Source organism: Haemaphysalis longicornis, unplaced genomic scaffold (assembly GCF_048455015.1).
Source record: "Haemaphysalis longicornis isolate Haplotype H1 unplaced genomic scaffold, Haemaphysalis longicornis Haplotype H1 scaffold_2, whole genome shotgun sequence".
Lineage (NCBI taxonomy): Eukaryota > Metazoa > Arthropoda > Arachnida > Ixodida > Ixodidae > Haemaphysalis > Haemaphysalis longicornis.
In genome coordinates this window covers 84089986-84102729 of record NW_027526295.1, presented here as the reverse complement: position 1 = coordinate 84102729, position 12744 = coordinate 84089986, and the positions used below count along the sequence as shown (strand labels likewise).

Sequence of the window (12744 nt, the reverse complement as noted above, 5' to 3'; positions counted from 1 at the left end):
TGAATAGAATAAACGTTTTTATGTGAAAAAAAAAATTCGATATACTCGTGGACACAATATAAAAGACTGACACAAGTAAAGCATTTCAAACTCGAGATTCGTGAAAGTGCAGAAAGAGGGATAAGATGACAGTTTCCTTTTCCTTGCCCCGTTCGCATTCCTCGCTTATAAATTCTACTCCGAAACCCATGACGTCCTGCTGCAGGGGAAAACGTATTATACGCTGGTAAAGCATGGCGAACTTGTAAAAGGGACATTTTTCGGCAGCGAGTGATAAACTTACAGGTTGCATAACGCCAGCGTCCATGATTCATAGCAGCTTTGACCGCCGTAAGAAACAATCAAAGCCAGACGAAAGTGTACAGGTGGACATGGTTTATTTACTTGAAATAAATGGGAACCCCATTTTGGTTGGACTCTCTTAAATTACTGTAATACAGTTTTGTCTATCGTTTCCAGGGAGCGTGAGCCCCGTAGGCACTGTGTTCGGCGCCGTAGGCGGGCGCCGGCGCGTAGATGGCGACAGGAGCGGACGCCGCCTTGGCTGCGGCTTTGGCTGCGACTGGCTTGGCGTTGTACTCAGCGTCAGCGGTGTGACCCGGAGCAGTACCGGGCTCGTTGGTGTCGATGGTAGCGCGGAATCCGTTGGCATCGGCAACGTAGTTGACCTTGCGGTAAACGCCGTAGGCGTCCCTGTAACCGTACGAGCCAGTCTTGGCGTTGTTGGCGTCGCCCTGCTCCTTGTGGAAGCTCTGAGTGCCGAACTCGTCCACGTTGTCGTAACCGAAGCTGTACGGCTGTGGAGGCTGCGGGAGAGTCAACAATGCCAGTGCAAATTCGTGAGTCAGGAGGTGAGTTCCTGACGCCAGGTGATCATTTTAGCAGATTTTAAAGTCGAAGCTGTCGTTCCTTAGTCCAAACGCCGCCATCTACGCACCAACACGTGATGAGTAGGCTCGCTTCGATATAAATTATATCTTCAATAAAAGAACAATGATGCCAAACCCTACGCGTTAAAAAGGTCAAAGTGCAGAAACACATTCCGTGGCCAAGATGGTTTTTATTACTCGTTCAAGATTGGGTATTATACATTTGTTTTATCAACTGTGAATATATAGGGCACCTCTTAAATGCATATGGCCGTATTTTAAATAAACGCGAACAGCTAAGAGCGTCGCACGAAATTGGTTCGAAAGAATAAACTGCACCCCCCCCCCCCCCAAATCGAGAACCTCGCGTTGAGAATTGTTTATTCATCTGGTCAGCTTTTGAAGCTCTATCGGGGGCTAAAATGATCATATAGCACCAGGCGAATGCAAACAGAAGGAACTGAAACTAGGAAGAAAAATGACAATTTTTTTAATGCGACGTATGTGTCTCGTAATGATGTCAGAAGTTCTATACGAAAGTAACTTCATACAATTGTCAGCCCAAGATCAAATAAGTAGGAAGGAAAGCTTAGGGTTGTCTTTAGTGGTCTTAGACCAAGCACCTTGAGTTTATAATCATCCTGTTGAGCCAAATTCTATCACTTCCACATTCATTGAGATCAAAAATTTGATATAGTTATGCTACATCTAAAGGGATACATACGTAGATTTGCTCAAGAGCAGCTGCACTGGGTGAAGCGGCCGCGACGGCCAGTGGGCCGCTGTAACTGTCGTAGAAGTTTCCGTGGTGTCCATACTGTCCCCCAGCGAATGCGGAGGAGAAGACGGAGGCCACAAGAACCTGCATGTGTAGTGGAATTCGGAGTAAGAGTACTGTCCGCCACAGAGCTGTCCCTAAACCTGCAACCCTTTTTATGAGAACAGTGCAGCCAAACTATATACTTCGGGCACCAGCTCTAATACCTACCACGCAATTGGAACAATTTGAATTACTTAGAACAAAAAAATGTTCTGCCACTCTTCCACAAAATGACGTATAAGTTCTGTTGAATTCTCGTACTTAAAAGCTTTTGTGGAAGATTTTCTTGGGATCACTTTTTTAGTGCAAAGCCATTTGTGGCTGCTCAATAACCAATGCTTCAGAAGTATCAAATACACGTTGAATGTAATAAGCTTACAAATATTGTTAAAGTTGTACAGTCTCCAGAAGGGGCCGTAGCATAAGACACCCGGAAGTGATATAAATCGTACCTTTGCGAACATTTTCACTTTCGGTGGTGTAATCCAAGTGGAAGGAAGCAGCTGCGGTGGCCGACGGACTCCTTTGGTTCAGATGAGGGCAAACTGCCGGAATGTGTGTGTGTGTGTGGCTGGGTGCCGGGATGCGGACGCTTTATACCGCCTGCGCAGCCCCCTTCCGCCTGCCCTCACTCTCTCGCTTCTTTTGTGGTCCAAGAACTAGGAAGGCGTCGAGAACGATTTGCTTTTTGCAGTGGCGTTGCCATTTAGCGACGCGTTGCAGTTAAGGCCCGCTTGTGTCGCTTTGTGAAATCTGTTTTGCGTTTCCGAAACTAATGGCGGTAAAACAAGGTGGTTGGGCGAACTGAGGGGCCGCTCGCTTTCCTTGTTTGCTCTTACTTTACCTAATTACGTTCCTGCATTATATATTCCCAGTTCACACCTAATAGGCTAGAGTGAGGGTCAGCAACGTTTCGAATTGTAGGGCGAGTTGCAAGCTGGCCGGCACGGCGGAGGGCTGGACGGCAAATCGGGTGGGTAAAGTACGTTGTTGGGCTAGTTGGTCGATCATTATTAAAAGATGTATAGCGCAAAAAAGACGAAGGACAAAGAATGCACGAGGACGAAGCGCTAACTTGCAACTACTGGTTTATTGAAAGAAGCACACATTTATAACAACAGCTTACATGATAACAGACAACCTACGTGATACATATCAGAAACAAGAAAAAATTTTGATACCCCACTACACAAACTTATCGCCCCCTTCCCGAGCCACGGGCTTCCAAATAAGCAATCTCTTTTGCCGATAAAGCAATTGATGCTCGACTAATGCATCCGTCTCTGGCTTTGTGGATTTCTAGCGCTTCCACTATTTCCCTGGTCGTTTGGTTCATGCTTTTGAACAAAATCTTGCACTCTGAAAACAAAGGCACGCATCCACAATGGCGACAATGCTGCCCAATGTGCAGAGTAAAAGATTTTGTTCAAAGATTTTGTTCAAAGATTTTGTTCAAGTGCAAGATTTTGTTCAAAAGCAAGAACCAAACGACCAGGGAAATAGTGGAAGCGCTAGAAATCCACAAAGCCAGAGACGGATGCATTAGTCGAGCATCAATTGCTTTATCGGCAAAAGAGATTGCTTATTTGGAAGCCCGTGGCTCGGGAAGGGGGCGATAAGTTTGTGTAGTGGGGTATCAAAATTTTTTCTTGTTTCTGATATGTATCACGTAGGTTGTCGGTTATCATGTACGCTGTTGTTATAAATGTGTGCTTCTTTCAATAAACCACTAGTTGCAAGTTAGCGCTTCGTCCTCGTGCATTCTTTGTCCTTCGTCTTTTTTGCGCTATACATCTGTTAATAAAAATCGGGTGGCAGCGGGGGTGGCTTTAAACGCAAAAAAAAAGAAATAGCGAAGTGCCAATAATATTTGACAATACTCTGGTGAAGTGTGAATATGGGGGACAATTCAAGTGGAAGCGACCAATTCTCTGTTCTTGTCTCGCTGCCTAACTCCATTTGAGGAAAAAACTGGCGTGTCGGCGTTCAGGTTCTTAGCGACGACCCCTGCACTAGAAGATAACCAAAAGAGTCAGTGATGATCGTATGTAAATATTCGGGGCCGCGCGCCGTGTATGCGGCTGTTATGTTATGCAAATATAGAAGTACACATCTTTGCAGGTAGCGGGCGAGCGATTCGGGGCTTGTTTTGCGTCGTTTAATAGCCTTAATTGGTTTATTTGAAGCTATTGCCTCACCTACTCGCTAGTATACATCTACACTGCTGTTCGTAAATCGTGTGGCGTAAAACGTTACGCAAGAATCATTTAGTTTGCGAAAATACAAAACAAAATTTCCACTCGTTTTCAAGGCGGTGCCATGCCAGCCGTGTCAGCTGAGTCGGATGCGAAATTCTTGCGTCCGCCTGCATGCTCCCGCTGAAGCAACCTTTTGCAGTTACCAGCAGCGTTTCCTGTTTATGCTACTCGTGAACTTTCATTTGTCGACCGCACGCAAGAAGAAAGAACGGTAATGGTCGTCAGGAAGTTAGACCACCCGAACAGGCAAAACTCCCACGCCGCGACGACCGCGACAGCTCGCTCAAACAAAAGCCGATAAATCGGGTTGTTTTAGCGCATATTATTTTGTTTAGCTTCTGCAATTACTTTATCGGGGTATTTCTATCCTCCCTGTTATTGCTCTTATCTTGGAAAGGCATATTTCCACCATAATGCAGAGCTTCCTTTATGTTCATAGCGTGTACGCGCCGAACCAGTACGGCTTCATACCAGGTCGCGGTACTCAGAAAGCTCTTGAGGAACTCTGTGATGTTCTGAATTCTGCAATTGATGATAATGAATTTGTATGTGCCTTATTTTTGGATGTATCAAAAGGGTTTGAATCTGTGAATCATCAAGTATTATTTTACAAACTTTTTCATTACGGATTTATAGGGCCGTTTTTGTCCCTATTAACTAATTATCTCTCTAACCACTTGCAGGTTGTTGTTATCGATAAGGTCAAACGTAATCCGCAGCATTTAACTACAGTGTCCCTCAGGGTTCCATTTTGGCTCCCATTCTTTTTATATTTATGTCAACGATTTGGGCAATGTATGTTCTCACTGTCGCGTATTTCAATACACAGATGATACGTTGTTACTGGCTCTACGCCTTGATTTTAAAAATTCAGTCGCACACCTACAACATGACACTGAAAAAATTATGGATTGGTTCAGTAGCAATACAATAGCGCTCAATCATTAAAAGACACAGTTGGTTTATTTTCACAATACGCTGAAACTGATCCCGCTTGATTGCTCTATATTTCTGCATGACTGGAACTGCGTAGACTGCGCCTGCTCCCCCATAGTACCTGTATCAAGCGTGAAGTACTTAGGTGTACATTCTGATTGTGACCTGTCCTGGAACAGCCATGCTACTTTTATTTGTGCACAGCTTCGAAAAGTGTCCTGTCTGTAATAATCTGTAAAATCCCTCTGCCCGGAATATGTGCGCAAACAAATTGTTCACGCATTGGCCTACAGTGTTGTGCGATATGGCATGTGTTGCTTTTATTTTTGTTCATCGTTTTGGGAAAACAAGATTGACGCCATCCTCAAATCTATACTGAAGTCTGTTCTTTATGGGGTGCAGTATGATAGGAGTGTGAGCATTTTCCGCTTTTCCCGTACGCCCAATTTTTCACACCTTTTCAAGCAGACTGTTGTGCTTAATTATGTTTGGTCCAAGGAGTATTTTTGGGCCTATATTACTGTAAGCGAACTTCGCCAGCGGTTGCGCTTTGATGTATCTTGGGTGCGCACTGGATATGGCGAACGCCTTCGCATTCATTATGTCCCCTCGCTTCTAAACACGTTACCGGATGAAATCTTTCCGTTAAGCAGTCGTAAACAAATAAAGTCTGTACTGTTTGAATTGTATGACTAATCCCGTCGAATTGTATGAGGAATCTTGTTTGAATAGACCTTATGCGAAATTGCTGGGTGATCTAGCAACACTGATGTAAACGAGACCGTCGGCCATATTGGTACGGGCGCCGATCGGGAAGTCTCGTATTGTTTACTGTGGAACAGTAGGTGACGGTAACGCGGTATGGCTCAAACTGGACGGCCTTTTCTGGCTCCCGACCGCGGATTGTGGACAAAGGACTTGTCTGCGCTGCCGACAGTGTTTGAAGACTCATACCACTCGGGGTGCCGCGCCAAAGACCCATCCGAGCGGCAGCGGAGCAGGGCATGCCGCCTAGCCACCGAGGCGCATTGCTCGCCTTCATCGGTGCGGACAAACACGTGCGACTCTCAGTAAGTAAATCCTTCTCTGTTTTTTGCTTGACGCGAGTTAACCGGTATGAGCATTTGTATAGCACCGTGTTCACCGTTGTTTACCATGCAAATGCGTGACGGCAACCCTTTTGCAGTAACCCTGAAAGAGGAAAGCGACAATCGCTAGACTGTACCGCTAGTGGGTGGATTAGGTATTTTCAAATGCTGTACATCGAATTTACGGGATGATTTTTGGCGAAGATGTTTACGGAAAGGTTTCGGCTGTTTTCCGTGACGGTCGTCCGCCTACGCGTTTGCCGCAAAGCAACCGCGCTTTGCGCCGAAGTCAACTACAAAAGTGCACATACGCCTTTAATTTTCTTTTTTTGTGTGTTTTCATTATTTAATGCGCATGTTCTGCCGCAAAAATCTGTTTGTGTGTCTTTCTTCTCCTTTTTTTGCGGTGGGGTGGTTGTGTTTGTTTCTAAAGCGCATGTTTTTGGTGTGCACGAACAGATAATACAGTAAAACCTCGTTAGCTCGAACTCACTGAACTAGAAGATTTTTTTTAATTCGATGGGTCATCGGCATAGCCCGAATGTTTGCCTGTTTATCTCAAAAGGTTCTGGAAATTAGTTCCAGATAATCATAATATTGCTTGCTTAAGTTATGATGAACACGATTATGCGGGTACTTGGATCATTACCCATGGTGAGGTTTTTAAATGTTTAACTTCCTTCTCTTGAAAATGCATTAACAAAGCATGCAGATATACTTGCACGCTCGAACTTGACAAACAATTTTGACATCATTGCTGTTTGAGGTGTAGAATATTGCCCTTGCAGCAGTGTTAATCAAGGCACAAAATCTGGTGATTTTGAGTCTGTTCCTTGCGGCCACTGTTTTCTGCTCTGTCCCTTTACCATAAACTGTAGCGGACTAGCCCTGTTCTTCCCTCAGTGATATTTACTGTTACTCGCTCTGTTCGTGCAGGCTGGGCCTCATCCATGTGCTCAGCAGCTGCTTTCGCTCCCAGAAGAAAAGTGGCCGGCCCTATATGTTGTGTGCCTCACCTTTGAGACGCACAGTGGGGCGATTGTGGAGGCAGCCTGCGAGTGCCCGGCGGGTTGCAGTGGAGCATGGAGTCACATCCTGGCTGCTGTGCACCTACTCGTCCTCTTGCAAGCCCAAGGTTTTAAAGAGGCGCCACCGGAGCTTGCGTGCATTGAGCTGCCACAACAGTGGGTCACGTCCGAGACAGCAGGGCATCAACCAAGCGAGTGTCCAAGATATTGACTGGAGAAGCCCGCGAGAAAATGGCCCCTCCCTTCCCTTGACAATGCGTCTGTTCGATGCACGTCGAGTACAGGAGCAATGCGAGCAGAAACAAAGTGCCGTGCAGGCGCTTGGGAGAAAACTTGGTAGCCTTGGGAATGGGTTTTTTGCCCCAGTTGTGCTGGCCTCACCCCCCACAGTGACAGAATGACTGTCATGACAGTGATTGGCATGGCACCTGAAGGGTCACCTATGAGCTACCAGCAAGCATTCCTGCCACATTTCGCCGTTGTCATCTCGCGAGCACGCACAGGCTGGGCAACGTCGTGTTTACTAAACCGCGGCATGCAGGGGTGCGCGAATGCTTCCCTTTGTTCCATTTATATCCACAGTTTGCTATACTGCACGCGCTATAAATCAGCGAAGTAGTTTAATTTACTAGGATTTTCACTGTGGATACAAAAAAGCAAAGGCACTCAAGGTGATGCGCGGTGGCCTGATGCAACTCTGGCCGTTTTCTTTTCTTTTTTTTACTAAAACTTGAAAATTGTCTCAGCTACCTACATCAATGGCCACTATCATTACGTCGGAGGCATGCATGCAGCATGTGACAAACTACAGGAGTGAGTGTGTATTTTAGTCGCAAAATATTCGGCAGTAAATACATCTTCGCTGACATGACAATGGGCACCAAGTTATCTTGACGTAACAACAAACCTTTCAGCCTGGCAAATCGGCAACCAAGAGCAAAAGCTCGAATTTTCCACCGTTAGATCATCATAAAACAGTGTACGCCACTTCTGCAACGACACGCGGCTAAGTGCAACGTAAAAGAAACCAACAACACACTCCCATACCGTGCGCGCCCGCCACAGAGGAAATTTTCAACCGCGCCGTGACGGCGTAGTGCGGCAAGAAAAGTTTGTTTACAACCGTAGGTAAGATAAAGGCTCGTGTAGGGTCTAAGCGGTACCATTTAACAATGAAATTAAGCGGGCGCAGAGCCACAGGCACGAGTAACGAAACAGTCGAATTTTGGCAACGTGTGGTACTGTTTTCCCGGTCGAGCGCCGCTGTCAGTCGCATGAATAGGTGGCGCACGCTCAGGCTTCATTTAGAATACAAAGGCTGCACCACAGAACTCCAACGCAGCACTAACTCATGAGTTAGTGCTGCCTCAGCGCACTGCAGCATTCAGGGTGTGAGTGCTGAACTAAGAGTGAGGCAACCAGTCGTATGCTTGGTTGCACGCTGGAGATAGACGAGCTTTTTACCCGAGCGGAGGCTGAGCACCCCCGACGCTAGAACCCAAAGGGAGCACTGAGCAATGAGCAAAGCAACCAATGCTTGTGCTTCATCAGCCGCTGCAATTAAGTTTCCTGCAACTATACCACTACGTCTGCCTGAAATCCTTTGCACCAACATAATTTTCAGAGTCAAAACAGCGAAACAGCTGGGACGAAATTTCGCACTAGGGGGTATGGTACTCTCCAGCCATTTTTAAACACACTTATTTACTAATTAATAGGTTTTTCTAATTACTGATAAAAGTTATGTTCATTACGCACTCTATTTGGGCCGTGGGAAAAACAAAAATTTTACAGTCCCAGAAAAGTCGTAAGGGTAGCCAATTGAGGCACTGCTAAAATGAGTCCTTTTTTGGTGTTTGCTACACTGGCGAGGCGCAGCATTCGAGACTTACTTATTTAAGCGGCAGAATAGATATCAAGCCATCTTTTTAAAGAAAAAGTTACAAGGCGAATGTTTCTCCCGAGCAACACGAGTCAAGGTCAAACTACAAACTCCAAACTGCTTTTACCGGGTCGGAGTCGCGCAAATCGGTTAGACGTTAGATCCACAACGCGAGAGACCCGGGTTCGATTCCGGGTACGGGAAGCGTTGTTTCCATGAGGCGCTTGATACGCCTTCACTTATCGTCATCATCGTTTTGAAAAGCCCATGGTGTAAAGTTGGCTTTCCTGCAGCGGGTACACGGTTTTCGAGGCCATCAGCGACGCATATATATCGTCGCTTTAAAAACCGCGTCGTAGTTAATATCTGGGTGCTGTCGTCGTTCTCGGCTTTTGAGGTTGGAAAAGTCGTAACCAACAGCACTGCCCCCGCCAGGAAATTGTTCGTTGCCACTACAGCAGGGTGGCTCCATATTCCACCGCAACGGAATCTACAGACTTTGTCAACATTTTCTAGGTCTAGCCGGAAACCCGAAGCCCACAAAACATTCAATCTACAAGTTTACGTCCCGAGCGACCCGAAACTTTTTATGCCGGAAAGCTAGAGAAGATACCTTTATTTCTTACTGTCACAAAATAATTTGGACACATTTAAGGATAATGTAGATTCTTTGAATTATTTGTGGCCGACAAGGCTTAGTATTGGCCTAAACAATTTCACTCCAAGCATATAAAAACGCATTTTTATGTGCTTGGGATGGAATTTTTGCGGGGTTTCTTTATCAGTCGGAATAAAGGATTACGCAAGTACTTCGTCTCTGGAAATACCGCAGTTAGATTTCCCTCGCAGGTACCTACAAATGTCTCATTGACGCTTCTATGATGAGGACACTACTTCTCGAGGTCACGAGGGCACTAATTCTCGCCAGGTGTGACACAGCGATTTAAGCCATGAGAGCACTTTACCAAATGATGAAGGTGAATAAGCTCAGCACTTATTCTGAATGTGCCGCGTCATACCTACAATGTCCACAGGAATTCTTTGCTTAACGGCCATTCTTGTCTAATTAACAAATAATAGCCGCAGTATACACCTGTCCCGAAACCAGGCTATGAACACTAATGACGCGAACTTCTGTCTAGACAAATCAGTATCTTCTCCGTCGCCCGCAGTCAGCTGCATTGCATGCCTGCCGTATGCTACCGACTGTCGCAACTTAAGCACCCTCCCTTCCTGACCGACAAAAATGGTATGACTTTCTTGTTTTTCTGCAGTTTGCAATGAATATACAATTTCATAAATTTGAGAAATGAGGGTATAGGGACATATACAAGCAATTTTGTACATGCAGCACTAATCAATTTACTTGCAACTCGTGTTTTTATGCTTTTCGTCGTAAATAATAACTCAAAATGGCTAAAGACGACCTGAAACACCTTCAACAACCGCTCACCTCAATCCTCAATTTTTGATAATTTACAACCGTCCACGGTGTAACAACGACCTAAGAAAATTTCAGTATATTTTGTGGCTATAGGTTGGACTCTTCCCATTGCCCTATCTGGCAGAAGGTATTATTTACAGCTCATAATCGAGAATTTAACTTCATTTAGGTTATCCGCTCCAATTTCGCTAGTGCTAAAGTCAGAGGCTCCTGGCGTTCTGTTCCGCAGCGGGCTACGGAATGCAGTCAAGAAGTTTCATTTTGGAAATCTTGGACAAATCTTTGTCCAACAAAAGGTTTTCTGAAGTGTCTTATTTTTACAGCGTTTGTTCGATACATAGCATCCTTACTCACAAACAACGAATGTCAAATAAAGCGTTCGTATGCGAACTTGGACGATCGCTGCTTCGGCTTTGAATAGAATGAACGCTTTTTTGTGAACGAAAACTTTAATCTAATCGCAAACAGAACTTAAAAGAAAGACAGAAGTAAAACACGTAAAACTGAACTTTCTGGGAAGTTCAGAAAGAAGATTAAGGTGACACTGACTTTTCGATGGCCCTGTTCACATTCCTTGCGTATAAATTGTAATCCGCTGCCCCAACGGCATCTTGCTGTACGAGTAAAACGTATTATACACTGGTTAAGCATGGCGAACTTGTAAAAGGGGCATCTATCGGCAGCGAGTGATAAAATACAGATTGCATATCGCCAGCGGCCTGGGTCCGTTGACGCTGTGGCCGCTTTAGGATACCATCAAAGCAAAACCAAAGTGTACAAGTGGACATGGTTTATTTACTTGAAATAAATGGGAACCCCATTTTGGGTGGACTCTTTTAAATTACTGCAATACAGTCTTGCCTATCGTTTCCAAGGAGCGTGAGCCCCATAGGCACTGTGTTCGGCACCGTAGGCAGGCGCGGGCGCGTAGATGGCGACAGGTGCAGACGCCGCCTTGGCTGCGGCTTTGGCTGCGACTGGCTTGGCGTTGTACTCAGCGTCAGCGGTGTGACCCGGAGCAGTACCGGGCTCGTTGGTGTCAATGGTAGCGCGGAATCCGTTGGCATCGGCAACATAGTTGACCTTGCGGTAGACGCCGTAGGCGTCCCTGTAACCGTACGAGCCAGTCTTGGCGTTGTTGGCGTCGCCCTGCTCCTTGTGGAAGCTCTGAGTGCCGAACTCGTCCACGTTGTCGTAACCGAAGCTGTACGGCTGTGGAGGCTGCGGGAGAGTCAACAATGCCAGTGCAAATGCGTGAATCAGGAGGTACGTTCCTCACGCCAGGTGATCGTTTTAGCATATTTTAAAGTCTAAGCTGTCGTACCTTAGTCCAAACGCCGCAATGTACGAACGAACACGTGCTCAGTAGGCTCGCTTTGATATAAATGATGTGTTCCATAAAAGAACAAAGATTCGAAACCGTGCTCGTTAAAAAGGTCTATATGAAGAAACGCATTCCATTGCCAAGATGATGTTTTTATTGCGTGTTCAAGATTGATTACTGTACATTTCTTTTATCAACTGGCGATATATATATATATATATATATATATATATATATATATATATATATATATATATAAATATAGTAAGGGTGGGTTCGGTCCCCACTCTGGGCGCGTGTTTTTCTTTCTTTCTTTCTTTCTTCTGTATAATAAAAAAATGTTTACTTCATTAACCGTAGTGAAAAAGAGAAGAGCCTAACCACACCCCTATGCCTCCTTTGGCGTTGTAGACTGCTGCCCTATCCTTCTGTATATATAAATATATATATATATATATATATATATATGGCACCTCTTACCTGCATATTGCCATATTTTAAATAAACGCCAACAGTTAAGAGCATCACCCGAAATTGGTTCGAAAGAATAAACTGTCCGCCACGCCCTCCCCCCCTCCCCGAATCGAGAACCTCGCGTTAAGAATTGTTTATCTATTGGTCAGCTTTTCGAGCTTTATCGGGCGTTAAATGATCATGTAGAACTACGAGACTGTAAACAGATTGAACTGATACTTGGAGGAAAAAAGTCAATTTTTTTTAATGTGACGTATGTGCCTCGTAAGGATGTCGGAAGTTCTATACGAAAGTAACTTCATACAATTGTCATCCCGAGATCAAAACGGTCGGAAGGAAAGCTTGGGGTTGTCTTTACTGCTCTTAGATCTAGCACCTTGAGTTTATAATCATCCTGTTGATACAAAGTGTATCACTTCCACATTCATTGAGACCACAAATTTGATATCGTTATGCTACATCTAAAGGGATACATACGTAGATTGGCTCAAGAGCAGCCGCAATGGGCGAAGCGGCCGCGACTGCCAGTGGGCCGCTGTAACTGTCGTAGAAGTTTCCTTGGTGTCCATACTGTCCCCCAGCGAATGCGCAGGAGAAGACGGAGGCCACAAGAACCTGCAT

General features: G+C 45.3%; 1 protein-coding gene and 1 pseudogene across 1 annotated transcript; both read right to left on the bottom strand.

Moving 5' to 3' along the window:
* Window positions 1–393: 393 nt before the first annotated feature.
* On the bottom strand, window positions 394–2323 carry LOC144167214 (cuticle protein 10.9-like). Its single transcript, XM_077696555.1, has 3 exons — window positions 2142–2323; window positions 1594–1731; window positions 394–806 (listed from the first exon to the last, which is right to left on the bottom strand). The coding sequence occupies exons 1-3, from the start codon at window positions 2151–2153 to the stop codon at window positions 447–449; spliced, it is 510 nt and encodes a 169-aa protein (XP_077552681.1). The 5' UTR covers window positions 2154–2323; the 3' UTR covers window positions 394–446.
* An 8842-nt stretch (window positions 2324–11165) lies between these two features.
* Window positions 11166–12744, bottom strand: LOC144168120 (cuticle protein 10.9 pseudogene; annotated as a pseudogene).

Coding starts and splice junctions, on each gene's coding strand:
- LOC144167214 (XM_077696555.1), bottom strand. Junction 807..1,593: donor CTGCTCTTGAGCAAATCTAC/GTATGTATCCCT, acceptor ACTCTCCCGCAG/CCTCCACAGCCGTACAGCTT.